Below are 15,121 nucleotides of genomic sequence, written 5' to 3' on the forward strand. Positions count from 1 at the left end.
GCAATTTGTACCTCTGAACCATTCCCTTTTCTTGAGTTCAGAACCCTCAAAGCTCCAAGGCTTATATATGGAGTGTGAAGCTTTTAACAGCAACTCAATCAATTCTTGACCTAATCAAACACCCGCTCAAGGCATTCCAATTCTACACTTCAAGGGTAGGTCAGAACTAAGGATGCCTTGATAGTGTCATCAACTTAGCCAAACGGAATATTGCAAGCCAATTGTATTCGCCTTCTAATGAAGAGCATTATTTTATATCAAATGGCAAATTTAACTTTTGGTCTTTCTAGGCCAAGATGAACACCATAACCTACTACCAGATACGTCCAAGTATAATGATAAAAGTTTAAAATGGGAAACAAAAGCAGAGAAAAATCTCGTCAGAAATTGAAATTTTGTATTTTCTCACGTTTTTATCCTCAAAATAACAGCAAATAAATAACAGAAACAAAAGTATACAAAATGCAACAAAATAACAATTACATGCAAAATAAAACACAGCCCATTGTTTCTGGAAAATAGACACCAAATCAGGATATTTTCATTAAAACAATATCATTGCAATATTTTGAAAACATGAAAATATTTTGGCAGTTAAAATTGGTGAGAAAATATCTCATTTATCCCCGAAATATTTTCAAAATATAAACCAAATATGCATGTCACTATGGATCGAAGAAGTACACAAGTGTACGGGGTGAAAAACACGGCCAAAGACCAACTCCCAGTCATCTCTACAATCATGGGAAAAATGACCAGGTTCCACATAAAAATTATGAAAATCTAAATTCATATTAATCAAAGTCAAGGCATCAGCTGGCATATCACCAGGATTCAGTCAGAATGATAAAAGTTTGTGGAGGTACAATCAGCTGCCGATCTTTTAGAACTTGGAGCTTCTAAAAAATCTATGTTCTTGTTTTGGTCTGGCTATGACTTGACAGAGAACGGCAAATTAAGATCCTCCTTGCAGTTTTTCACAATATAAAAGCTGGATCAATATCCCGTTCTGGGTTGAAATACCACCAATCAAGCATTTGGTAGATTGCCTGATACACACCCATGCATATACAGGCTATTCTACTGTGCCAGAAAAGTGCAGGGATCCTAATCAATAGGTTTCCCACTTTTTATCAAGATGCTACATGGATGTGCTACTCTTTGGAGAGGAAATGTCAGGCTGAACAGCAACCAACAATCTAGCTAACAAGCAACTCAATGAATGTATCAACTAATAACAAAGAACTGCAAAGTAATGGGCCCTACTTGACATCATTTGCTAACTTCACCAGCCAACAAGTGCAATGCTAAATATACAAGCAACCATAAGATTCAGTCTGGACAGACTTTATATACTGGTAGACGGTAGACCCAATGAATGCAAGTTCCAACAAGGATTAAAGACCAAATCATGTAATCCAAAGATGCAATCAATAAATAAACAAAAAATTGCAATTCTTCTACGACATTTAGTGGCACAAGTTAGCCTCGAGAAATTGTGAGTTTCAACAAACAACAGTAACATTCCCACATTATATGAAGTTCATTAACAGTTTTGAGAAGTCTCACACTGTGAAGTTAAACTAAGGCTCTACTGCAACACACAGCCACAGTACTAGGGATTGAACTTTTACATCACATCTGGACCACATAGCAACTCAAAATTATATGCTGTAACGGTTCTTCGCCATTCTGTCAAGTCTCTTTGCATCGTCCTGAAATCAACAGTACAGCAATTGCAGAAGATTCAAGGTATTAAGATCTTTCAGATGTTATCCTTATTTTCTGTTAGGAAGCTAGGTTCAGTAACTAGAAAAGCATCCATGAAAAAAAAAAGATGTGCGGAACTACTTAATGATGGGATACCCAGGCAGAAAAGATACACTGAGCTTCGTGAACAAAAAGGAAGGGCAGAGGGTGGGCAGAGCATAAAAGGCAAGCAATTGAGAAAAAAATGAATAACTTACATGAAACATGAAACCAATTGTGTCATTATAATCTAGAAACTCCTTCCATTGCTTCCCAATGCTAAGCTGCAGCACAATTAGATGGCGTTCAAAAGATCAACCAGATGTCTAAGTTTGATGTGATTACCAAGACAGATCTAATTCTTCAAACTAGTCTTACAATATTAATGGAATAAGGAAAAGTACATCAGGATATCAACTTCACTGATTAAAGAGAAAAAAAGCCTTCTTATCTAAAAATAAAAGGAAAAGTCAAAGTGAAAAGAGTAGAAGTAGCAATACAATGGTCATGCAGCAGGCAGAACTTGCTTTACTTTCAACCTATATAAACTGTGATGCATGAAACAATAAAATAAAGAACCATATTTAGTATCTAGAGGCCCATCAGAGTAAGTATGCAACGTTAAGGAGAGATAAAACAACACAAATCGAGATATGAATCACAATATTTGTCAAAACTGCCCAACATTAGGACATCAGACACCATCTAATTAACAGGACAGAACGGTTCACACCACCAATGGATGCATATCTACGTATATTTTATATTTATCTTTTTTGTTTTCTCACTACAATGAAGCTTAAGGGGACAGCCCCCCAGCTGAATTTGGACTAGAACTAGAAGCACTCAACAAAGCTAACACTTGGAAAATTGTAAGTCCCCCTTTAGGGAAAAAGGGCATTGGGTGTAGATAGGTTTATAAAGTCAAAAGTAAAAGTGATGGGTCATTAGAAAGATATAAAGCTAAGTTAATTGCTAAAGGGTATGCACAAGAATATGAAATTGATACGAGGAAACTTTTGCTCTTTTTGCTACGATGACTAGTATAAGAACTTTAATAGCCTTAGCATCAATTAAACAATGGCAAATCTACCAACCAGACGTCAAAAATGCATTTTTAAACGGGAACCTTTGTGAAGAAGTCTACATGGATCCTGTGAAAATCTCTATAAAAAGAGACCGTGTATAAACACAATACTAGAAACACTAAGTGTGGACAAAGGCACAAAGGAGAACTCTAACAAGTGCACAAAGGCACGGATACACATGCACAAAAGCATAAAAACTATCAACTTCAAAATATTGGGTCTCAAAAAGGGCTTTACAAAAGCAGAAAAAGGCAAAAGGGGATCACCCCTATTTATAAGCATTGGAGACATGGGGGGCTCCAATACATACGTTGGAGCCCCTCCAACGGTTAGAAATGTAACCGTTGGAGGGGACTCCAACATGTGTATTGAGGGCCCCCTCATGTCACAAAAGACCAAAAAGTGAAAAAATAAAAAAAAAATACAAAAAAGAAATTGAAAATGGAAAAAAAATACAATCATATTCTCAAGAATATGCGTAAAATACGTAAATTTACATAAATACCCTTATCGGGTTTGATATATATATATATATATGAAGAATATTTAAGAAGAACCATTGACGTTCCTTATGTTACATCAGAATATCAACTGGAAGACTTCTTCATCAAGGCGTTGTGCTCTCTAAGATTTAACTTTTTTCTTGGCAAACTTTCGGTTGTGACACCCTAAGTTTGAGGGAGGGTGTTAAAATGTAGTCTTATAGAAAAAATTTAAATCTTAGAGAGCACAACGCCTTGATGAAGAAGTCTTCCAGTTGATATTCTGATGCAACATAAGGAACGTCAATGGTTCTTCTTAAATATTCTTCACGAACATAATGGCAGTCCATCTTGATATGCTTCGTGCGCTCATGAAATGTTGATTTTTGACAATGTAGATTGCACTTTTATTATCACAACATAATTTTGTGGGCCCTAGAACTTGAATATTCATGTCTTCTAACAAGCTACGAATCCAAACAATTTCCATGGTGGTAGATGCCATGGCTCTATACTCAGCTTCGATGGATGAAAGTGATACTTTCTATTGCTTCTTGCATCTCCAAAAAATTAACGATTGTCCTAAAAAAATAAAAACCAGTGGTGGAGTGACGATTATTTGGATCACCTCCTCAATTAGAGTCAGTATAAGCAATTAAACTTAATTCAGAAAAAGAAGATAGAAATACTTCATTGTTTACTGTACCCTTTATGTATTTGATGATGCGAAGAATGACGTTCATATGAACTGTAGTAGGTGCATGTTGAAATTGACTGGCAACATGTACTCATGAGAAATATTAGGTCTAGTAATATTGAGATACGTTAGAGATCCAACCAATTGCCTGTAAGGTGTGGGATCTTTTAGAAGAATCCCATCATCAATCTTCATCTTCGAACCCACTATTTCAGGAGTTTCAGAGACCTTGTCATCTGCAATTCCTGATCTGTCAAGAATCTCACAAGCAAGTTTAGTTTGAGACAGAGACAGAAAGTAACCTCTGTGAGAATAAGCAACCTCAATTCCCCAAAAATATGTCAAAAATCCTAAGTCTAACATTTCAAATTTTGAAGTCAAGATAGATTTAATACTTTTGATTCCTTTAGTATCATCCCATGTTATCAACATATCATCATCATATAACAGTAATATAACAATTCCTGCATCAGGTTTCTTAACAAACAATGCAGTGTCAATATAGCATGAAGAGAAACCATTTTCAGTCATTACATTGTTAAACATGTTGTGCCAAGCTTTGGGAGCTTGTTTCAAGCCATAAAAAGTTTTACGAAGACGAAGAACTTTATTTTTAGGAATTTTCATACCAGGTGAAGCATCCATGTAGACTTCTTCATTAAGATCACCATTTTAAAAGGCAGTTTTGACATACATTTAATAAATATTCCATTTTCTAATGGAAGCAATGGTGATGATACATCTGATAGTAACAATACGAGCTACTGAAGCAAATGTCACTTCATAGTCAATCATGTATTCTTGACCATACCCTTTAGCTATTAGACGAGCTTTATACCTCTCAAGAGATCCATCACTCTTGATTTTGACTTTAAACACCCATCAGCATCCTATAGTTTTCTTTCCACTGGGAAGCGTTTGAAATTCTCAAGTGTTGGCTTTCCTAAGCGCTTTGAGTTCACTCTCCATGGCTTCTCTCCATTCAATACATCGTTTGGCATCTTAAAAAAAATTAATTCAAAATATGAGTGAATGACACTTAAGAAAGCTCGATATTTAGAAGAGAAAGAATCAAATGATACGAATCTAGAGGGAGTTCTTCTAGGGTTTGAATCATGTGTGGAGATAGATTCGCTAGGTTCACTATATTGCTCAATAGCACTTCTAAAGGTGCGTCTATCTCTATGAGTATAGTTGATGGGGTCTCTAGTTATATTTTCTTCTTGAGAGGTAGTAGGGTTGATTTTAACCACTTCATTGTAACTGTTCCCTTGCGACTTACAATGTACAGTTGCGCTTAGAGTCTGTTTTGCTTTTGTTGAGTCTGATGTAAGCTGCTCGGTTCAGGTGAATCAATACCCCGAAGGGGCAGCCCATATACTTGAACTGTAATAGCCTGCGGGCAAAATTGTGAATGAAGTAAATGCGTTGAGCTTTCTTTTGTTCACCCTCGTTGTGATTGCTTCTTGTGATTGCAATTTCTCTCCCTCTATTCGCTCTTGCTCTCTTGCACTCTGATTACAAGCTTCCGCGACCAGCAAGCGAGCTGACGAGTAGGCTTGCGACGGTAAGGAAGGACCGTCGCGCCGCGCTGGCCCATTGAAGGAAATAGGCCCGTGATAAGTGGTACCAGATCTCGTTCTCGTGTTGGGGAAGGGACTCCGGAGTCGGTGTCGACAGACACGCCGACAGGCTGCGATTTGTGAGCAAGACATCGTGGCGCCTTATCAACACTTGCGCAACACCAAAGGCAAGGCAGTTGCCGAAGCTGAGGAGATGGGTTCACCTCGGGGCTAAGAAGAGTTGGCTGCAATTGTTAACAAGTTGGTGGAAGATGTAACTTCGCATGATGAAGCGATTTCACGCGCATGTGAATCATTCAATGGATTGAATGATGTGGTGGCGAGCCTGCAAGAGCAGATGAACTTACTAATGGGGCATGTCACATCATTGACGACTACAGTGACCGATCTTGAGTTGAGGAACCGTACGTTGCAGCGGACGATGACCCTAAATGGCGAAAATGGTGCGAGACCATCAAGAATTGATATGCCAAGACCCACAAAATTCAATGGTTCTCGTGACAGCAAGGCCATTGAGAACTTCTTATTCCAAGTAGAAGACTACTTGGATATCCAGAATGTGACTCTTGAAGATCTAAAGATTAAGGCTGCAGCGGCCTTACTTGATGGTGATGCTATCGCTTGGTGGAGGCGGAAGCGCAATGACATGGAGAGGGGTCAATGTGTGATAGACACCTTTGATGACTTCAAAGTAGAGTTGCGCAACTACTTCATGCCAAGAAATGCGTAGAGACAGGCTTACCGGATGGTTCGTGAGCTCAAACATACTGGTTCGTTGCAAGACTATGTCAGAACGTTCCAGAAGCTTATGCTGGAGATACCTAACATGCCAGAAGATGACATGCTCAACTGGTTCATTATGGGACTTCAACCATGGGCACAATCTGAAGTGGAAAGGAGCAACCCCCGTATTTTGGAAGATGCATATGTGGCGGCTGAGCGCTTAGTTGACACTCAGCGCAAGCCTTTCACCCCATCAACCAAAGTTGGGAAGAAGCCTGACCACGGAGGCAAGAAGGATGAGCAGCGCAACGATAAAGGTGAGGCGTCGACACGCCATCAATCCGAAAAGAAACAGAACTACACAAAGCATAACAACAGCAACAAGGGTGCGGTTGTGACATGTTGGTTCTGTGGTGATAGACATATCGCCCGGCAATGCCCAAAGCGCCTTGTAAAGGACGACGGGCAAGTCAATGTTGCACAGGAAGAATGCAGCGATACTGAATGCAGTGACACTGAGACCATGCAACCGAGGATGGGCGCCATGCAATCGATCAATGCAGCCAGAAGTTGTGCAGCTAAAAACATGCAGGTCAGTAAAGAACTCATGTACACTGAAGTTATTATGAATGAAAAGTCTACTTCAGCAATGATAGACTCCGGGGTCACACACAACTTTGTCTCGCGAGAAGAGGCAGAGCGGTTGGGCTTAAAGCATGGGCCAAAGCAGAGGACCATTAAAACAGTAAACTCTGAGGCCAAGCCCATCCTTGGTGAAGCAAGGGATGTGGCCATTCAAGTGGGAAGTTGGGTCGGTAAAGCCAACTTCTCTGTGGTGCCCTTAGACGATTTCAAGATGATTTTGGGTATGGAGTTTCTGCGAAGCCAGAATGTTATGATGTTGCCAAAATTCAACACGCTGACGATCTTAGAGTCAGACCTATCCCACACAGTGCAGTGCCTTACGCAGAAAGACAAGTCTTCAGTGTTGTCGGCAATGTAACTAAAGAAGGGTGTCAAGCATGGGGAGCAGACATTCTTAGTGGCAGTGCGCGCAGAGGAAGGGAAGGTGGAAGCAGCAGTGCCACCGACCCTAGCCCCACTATTGGAGGAGTTTCGGGGGGTGATGCCCCCGGAATTGCCAAAGCGTCTTCCGCTAAGACGCGAGGTCGACCACAAGATTGAGTTGACCCCGGAAGCGAAGCCTCCTGTAATGGTTCCATACCGTATGGGGTCAGCTGAGCTGAAGGAACTGCGCAGGCAGTTAGACGAGATGTTGGACGCAGGCATTGTTCGTCCATCAAAAGCCCCATTTGGTGCCCCGGTCCTTTTCTAGATGAAACATGATGGCTCTAAACGGTTATGTGTGGATTACCGTGCCTTGAATAAGATCACGGTGAAGAACAAGTACCCATTGGCATTGATAGCGGACTTGTTCGATCAGCTAGGCAGTGCCCGTATCTTTTCCAAGCTAGATCTGCGATCGGGTTACTGGCAAGTGAGGATTGCCGAAGGTGATGAGCCGAAAACAACTTGCGTCACCCGCTATGGTGCTTACGAATTTCTAGTAATGCCATTCGGGTTGACAAATACTCCAGCCACGTTCACGACTTTAATGAACCAGATCTTCTACCCTTACTTAGACAAGTTTGTGGTAGTCTACCTGGATGATATCGTGATCTACAGCAACAACATGGAGGAACATGCCGAGCACTTGCGAACAGTGTTTCAGGTGCTGAAGGAGAATGACCTCTGTGTCAAACGAGAGAAGTGTCTCTTCGGGCAGGAGGAGATCAGCTTCCTTGGCCACGTTGTGGGGCGTGGTGTGCTGCGTATGGATGGGCAGAAGATAAGGGCCATCCAGGAATGGGTTCCGCCAAGCAAAGTGCCAGAATTGCAGTCATTCCTCGGTTTGGCAAACTATTATCGGCGTTTCATCGAAGGTTATTCCCTCATTGTTGCGCCCCTCACAGATTTGTTAAAGAAGAATCGGGTATGGCTCTGGACAAGAGCGTGCCAAGATGCCTTCGATGGCTTGAAGAAAGCCTTAGTGAGGGAGCCAGTGCTGCGACTGCCTGATCATTCGAGACCCTTTGAAGTCCACACTGATGCCTCAGACTTTGTCATTGGCGGAGTTATTATGCAAGATGGTCATCCGATCGCATATGAGAGTCGCAAGCTGAAGGATGCAGAGAGGCGTTACACAGTGCACGAACGTGAGATGACCGCCATTGTGTATTGCCTCAGGACCTGGCGGCACTACCTTTTGGGTGCCGAGTTCGTCGTCAAGACGGACAATGTGGCCACGAGCTATTTTCAGACGCAAAAGAAATTAACGCCCAAGCAAGCTCGATGGCAGATGTTTTTGGCTGAGTTCGACTTTGCCTTAGAGTACAAGGTTGGAAAGACCAATGTTGTGGCAGATGCCCTGAGCCGTAGGGCTGAATTGGCTGTTGCGCGCGCAGAGCCTTCTAAAGTGCATTTGGAGGGCGCATTGCTGAGCCGCATCCGCGAGGGTACGCAGCAGGATCCGACCGCACAACACCTTGTTTCTCTGGCGCAGGCAGGGAAGACTCGGCGATTTTGGCTACAGGATGGCCTCCTCGTAACAAAAGGGGGACGCATCTTTGTACCACGGTGGGGAAGCCTTCGCCGAGAGCTACTCAAGGAGTGCCATGATACACTATGGGCCGGCCATCCTGGTCAGGAGCGGACCTTAGCACTCCTTGAGCGCGGCTACTATTGGTCGCAGATGAGAGACGACGTTGAGGGGTATGTGCGGACATGCCTCATCTGCCAGCAAGATAAGGGGACAAACCAGAAGGCTGCCGGTCTCCTTGAGCCTTTACCAATTCCAGAACATCCTTGGGATAGCATCTCCATGGACTTTATTGTTAGTCTGCCGAAGGTAGAGGGCCTCAGTTCTATTTTGGTTGTGGTGGATCGTTTCTCAAAGTATGCCATCTTCATCCCAGCTTCCAAGGAGTGCCCTGCAGAGAAGACTGCAGAGTTGTTCGTAAAGCATGTGGTGAAACACTGGGGCATACCAAAGAGCATTGTGAGTGATCGTGATGCTCGCTTCACGGGCAAGTTCTGGCGTGAAGTATTTCGGCTACTTGGCTCTGAGTTGTTTTCAACTAGCTTCCATCCGCAGACAGATGGGCAGACAGAGCGTATCAACGGGATACTGGAGCAATACCTGAGGCATTTTGTTAGTGCCAATCAGAAAAATTGGGTGAAGCTCCTTGATGTGGCACAGTTTTGTTATAATCTGCAGAAGAGCGAGTCTTCAGGCCACAGTCCGTTCGAGATAGCCACGGGGCAGCAGCCACTGACCCCGCACACTCTTGCCACACAAGAAAAGGGAAGGCCATCATTCGCCTATCAGTTTTTTCGCGACTGGCACGAGCAAAATGAGTTGGCGAAGGCATTCTTACATAAAGCGGCAAAGAGAATGAAGAAGTGGGCGGACAAGCACCGTCGGCCCGCAGGGTTCCAAGTTGGAGACCAAGTGTTGGTGAAGTTATATCCTGGTCGCACAGGCATCTTCCGTGGGTGGCACCGCGGACTACTCAAAAAGTATGAGGGACCCTTCATCATCACGAAGAAGGTGGGCAAGCTGGCATACAAGCTGGAGTTGCCCCCAGACTTCAAGGTGGACCCGGTGTTCCATGTGTGCAACCACAAGCAGTTTCATCCAGATGATGGAGACCCGGAACGCAGTGTGCCACAACGCGCTCCCATCATGCAGAGGGCCCCGGCAGCACAACGGGCCGAGAAGCACCTCAGTCAGATCCTTCGTCACAAGGTCAACTACTTGGGACAAGCGAAGAAATACTTGGTGCAGTGGGAGAAAACAGCGGAACCAACGTGGGAGCCTGCATTTCGAATGAACAGCCGCTACCCGGCTGAAGTCAGGGCTTACCACGAAACAGATGGCGCCGAGGACAGCGCATGATTTGAAGGGGGGAGCATGTTCCCTTACGACTTACAGTGTACAGTTGCGCTTAGAGTCTGTTTTGCTTTTGTTGAGTCTGATGTAAGCTGCTCGGTTCAGGTAAATCAATACCCCGAAGGGGCAGCTCGTATACTTGAACTGTAATAGCCTGCGGGCAAAATTGTGAATGAAGTAAATGCGTTGAGCTTTCTTTTGTTCACCCTCGTTGTGATTGCTTCTTGTGATTGCAATTTCTCTCCCTCTATTCTCTCTTGCTCTCTTGCACTCTGATTACAAGCTTCCGCGACCGGCAAGCGAGCTGACGAGTAGGCTTGCGGCGGTAAGGAAGGACCGTCGCGCCGCGCTGGCCCATTGAAGGAAATAGGCCCGTGACAGTAACTGTTATATGTTGATTCATCATCACCTTTAGATAATAGATCAAAAAGAAAGGAATAGTCGGCATTTTGTAAATGAAATTCATTCTTTTCAAAACCACTATCATTTTCCAAAAATGTTACATTTCTTGAGACATATAACTTATCATTCTTAGTATCATAATATCGAAACCCTTTTTGAGTTTCGGAATAGCCAAGAAAAGCATAAGGAATAGCTTTTGATGAGAGTTTATCATTTTTATCTGTAAGGACAAAGCACTTACAACAAAAAACTCTCAATCTATTATAATCGGGTTCTTTTTCATATAGAGTCTCAAAAGGAGAGATTTTATCTAAATTTTTGGATGGAAGATTAATAAGATAAACGGAAGCAAGAGTCGCTTCGGCCCAAAAATTTTTGGAATACTTTGGGAAATAAGAAGGGTTCTAGTGGTTTCAATGATATGTTTAAGCTTCCTTTCAGCCAACCCATTTTGTTGTGGAGTCTTAGGACACGATTTTTTATGGACAATGCCACAGTCTTCAAGATATTTCTTAAATTCATTAGAGAGATATTCACCTCTGGAATCGGTCCTAAATATCTTTAAATTACTATTAAATTGATTTTTTATCATCATATGATATGATTTAAAGCATGAAAAGACTTCATGCTTATGTTTGAGAAAATATATCCAACAATATCATGAAAAATCATCCACAAAAATCACATAGTAGGCAAAACCTTCCTTGGATATGACGAGTGCCGGTCCCCAAACATCCGAATGAATAATTTAAAAAGGTTTAGTGGTAAACATAGATCTTTCTTCAAAATGCATACTTTCCAAGAATGCAATCATTACAAGAGAAAGTACCTTTATAAAGATTTTTAACAAAGTCCAAATAGGACAACTTGGTGATGTTGGGATGACCAAGTCTTGTGTGACAAACATTTATGTCTTTATGTTGGGCCACATTACAAAAGGAGGTTTTAGGAATTTGAAGAGAGTCCACATAGTATAAGTCTCCCTTCCTAAAGCCTTCCCCAATCAACCTCCCGGACCGATGATCTTGTATTAAACATTTATTAGATGAAAATTGAATGTCACACCCAAAGTCCGAGAGTTGAGAGACGGAAAGTAAGTTTAAATTCAATTTTGGTATAAATCTAATTCTAGGAATAAAGAAGTGGTGTGCTGCGTATGGATGGGCAGAAGATAAGGGCCATCCAGGAATGGGTTCCGCCAAGCAAAGTGCCAGAATTGCAGTCATTCCTCGGTTTGGCAAACTATTATCGGCGTTTCATCGAAGGTTATTCCCTCATTGTTGCGCCCCTCACAGATTTGTTAAAGAAGAATCGGGTATGGCTCTGGACAAGAGCGTGCCAAGATGCCTTCGATGGCTTGAAGAAAGCCTTAGTGAGGGAGCCAGTGCTGCGACTGCCTAATCATTCGAGACCCTTTGAAGTCCACACTGATGCCTCAGACTTTGTCATTGGCGGAGTTATTATGCAAGATGGTCATCCGATCGCATATGAGAGTCGCAAGCTGAAGGATGCAGAGAGGCGTTACACAGTGCACGAACGTGAGATGACCGCCATTGTGTATTGCCTCAGGACCTGGCGGCACTACCTTTTGGGTGCCGAGTTCGTCGTCAAGACGGACAATGTGGCCACGAGCTATTTTCAGACGCAAAAGAAATTAACGCCCAAGCAAGCTCGATGGCAGATGTTTTTGGCTGAGTTCGACTTTGCCTTAGAGTACAAGGTTGGAAAGACCAATGTTGTGGCAGATGCCCTGAGCCGTAGGGCTGAATTGGCTGTTGCGCGCGCAGAGCCTTCTAAAGTGCATTTGGAGGGCGCATTGCTGAGCCGCATCCGCGAGGGTACGCAGCAGGATCCGACCGCACAACACCTTGTTTCTCTGGCGCAGGCAGGGAAGACTCGGCGATTTTGGCTACAGGATGGCCTCCTCGTAACAAAAGGGGGACGCATCTTTGTACCACGGTGGGGAAGCCTTCGCCGAGAGCTACTCAAGGAGTGCCATGATACACTATGGGCCGGCCATCCTGGTCAGGAGCGGACCTTAGCACTCCTTGAGCGCGGCTACTATTGGTCGCAGATGAGAGACGACGTTGAGGGGTATGTGCGGACATGCCTCATCTGCCAGCAAGATAAGGGGACAAACCAGAAGGCTGCCGGTCTCCTTGAGCCTTTACCAATTCCAGAACATCCTTGGGATAGCATCTCCATGGACTTTATTGTTAGTCTGCCGAAGGTAGAGGGCCTCAGTTCTATTTTGGTTGTGGTGGATCGTTTCTCAAAGTATGCCATCTTCATCCCAGCTTCCAAGGAGTGCCCTGCAGAGAAGACTGCAGAGTTGTTCGTAAAGCATGTGGTGAAACACTGGGGCATACCAAAGAGCATTGTGAGTGATCGTGATGCTCGCTTCACGGGCAAGTTCTGGCGTGAAGTATTTCGGCTACTTGGCTCTGAGTTGTTTTCAACTAGCTTCCATCCGCAGACAGATGGGCAGACAGAGCGTATCAACGGGATACTGGAGCAATACCTGAGGCATTTTGTTAGTGCCAATCAGAAAAATTGGGTGAAGCTCCTTGATGTGGCACAGTTTTGTTATAATCTGCAGAAGAGCGAGTCTTCAGGCCACAGTCCGTTCGAGATAGCCACGGGGCAGCAGCCACTGACCCCGCACACTCTTGCCACACAAGAAAAGGGAAGGCCATCATTCGCCTATCAGTTTTTTCGCGACTGGCACGAGCAAAATGAGTTGGCGAAGGCATTCTTACATAAAGCGGCAAAGAGAATGAAGAAGTGGGCGGACAAGCACCGTCGGCCCGCAGGGTTCCAAGTTGGAGACCAAGTGTTGGTGAAGTTATATCCTGGTCGCACAGGCATCTTCCGTGGGTGGCACCGCGGACTACTCAAAAAGTATGAGGGACCCTTCATCATCACGAAGAAGGTGGGCAAGCTGGCATACAAGCTGGAGTTGCCCCCAGACTTCAAGGTGGACCCGGTGTTCCATGTGTGCAACCACAAGCAGTTTCATCCAGATGATGGAGACCCGGAACGCAGTGTGCCACAACGCGCTCCCATCATGCAGAGGGCCCCGGCAGCACAACGGGCCGAGAAGCACCTCAGTCAGATCCTTCGTCACAAGGTCAACTACTTGGGACAAGCGAAGAAATACTTGGTGCAGTGGGAGAAAACAGCGGAACCAACGTGGGAGCCTGCATTTCGAATGAACAGCCGCTACCCGGCTGAAGTCAGGGCTTACCACGAAACAGATGGCGCCGAGGACAGCGCATGATTTGAAGGGGGGAGCATGTTCCCTTACGACTTACAGTGTACAGTTGCGCTTAGAGTCTGTTTTGCTTTTGTTGAGTCTGATGTAAGCTGCTCGGTTCAGGTAAATCAATACCCCGAAGGGGCAGCTCGTATACTTGAACTGTAATAGCCTGCGGGCAAAATTGTGAATGAAGTAAATGCGTTGAGCTTTCTTTTGTTCACCCTCGTTGTGATTGCTTCTTGTGATTGCAATTTCTCTCCCTCTATTCTCTCTTGCTCTCTTGCACTCTGATTACAAGCTTCCGCGACCGGCAAGCGAGCTGACGAGTAGGCTTGCGGCGGTAAGGAAGGACCGTCGCGCCGCGCTGGCCCATTGAAGGAAATAGGCCCGTGACAGTAACTGTTATATGTTGATTCATCATCACCTTTAGATAATAGATCAAAAAGAAAGGAATAGTCGGCATTTTGTAAATGAAATTCATTCTTTTCAAAACCACTATCATTTTCCAAAAATGTTACATTTCTTGAGACATATAACTTATCATTCTTAGTATCATAATATCGAAACCCTTTTTGAGTTTCGGAATAGCCAAGAAAAGCATAAGGAATAGCTTTTGATGAGAGTTTATCATTTTTATCTGTAAGGACAAAGCACTTACAACAAAAAACTCTCAATCTATTATAATCGGGTTCTTTTTCATATAGAGTCTCAAAAGGAGAGATTTTATCTAAATTTTTGGATGGAAGATTAATAAGATAAACGGAAGCAAGAGTCGCTTCGGCCCAAAAATTTTTGGAATACTTTGGGAAATAAGAAGGGTTCTAGTGGTTTCAATGATATGTTTAAGCTTCCTTTCAGCCAACCCATTTTGTTGTGGAGTCTTAGGACACGATTTTTTATGGACAATGCCACAGTCTTCAAGATATTTCTTAAATTCATTAGAGAGATATTCACCTCTGGAATCGGTCCTAAATATCTTTAAATTACTATTAAATTGATTTTTTATCATCATATGATATGATTTAAAGCATGAAAAGACTTCATGCTTATGTTTGAGAAAATATATCCAACAATATCATGAAAAATCATCCACAAAAATCACATAGTAGGCAAAACCTTCCTTGGATATGACGAGTGCCGGTCCCCAAACATCCGAATGAATAATTTAAAAAGGTTTAGTGGTAAA

The 15,121-nt window shown here is 43.3% G+C and overlaps 1 protein-coding gene across 2 annotated transcripts in view; it reads right to left on the bottom strand.

Annotated features, from left to right (window-relative positions):
- Positions 1-1,412: 1,412 nt before the first annotated feature.
- The window catches only part of LOC149834555 (eukaryotic translation initiation factor 4E-2-like), a 45,122-nt gene continuing 31,413 nt past the window's right edge, over positions 1,413-15,121 (bottom strand). For both annotated transcript variants that reach the window (XM_090011478.1, XM_090011479.1), the window contains exons 4-5: positions 1,968-2,033; positions 1,413-1,715 (exon numbers count right to left, since the gene is read on the bottom strand). In XM_090011478.1, the coding sequence (XP_089867604.1) occupies positions 1,665-1,715; positions 1,968-2,033 (117 nt within the window). In that variant the 3' untranslated portion in view covers positions 1,413-1,664. The remainder of the gene's footprint in view (positions 1,716-1,967; positions 2,034-15,121) is intronic.

The sequence above is a fragment of the Nuphar pumila genome, chromosome 6 (genome assembly GCF_984573655.1).
Source record: "Nuphar pumila chromosome 6, dmNupPumi1.hap1.1, whole genome shotgun sequence".
In the NCBI taxonomy this organism is placed as follows: domain Eukaryota; kingdom Viridiplantae; phylum Streptophyta; class Magnoliopsida; order Nymphaeales; family Nymphaeaceae; genus Nuphar; species Nuphar pumila.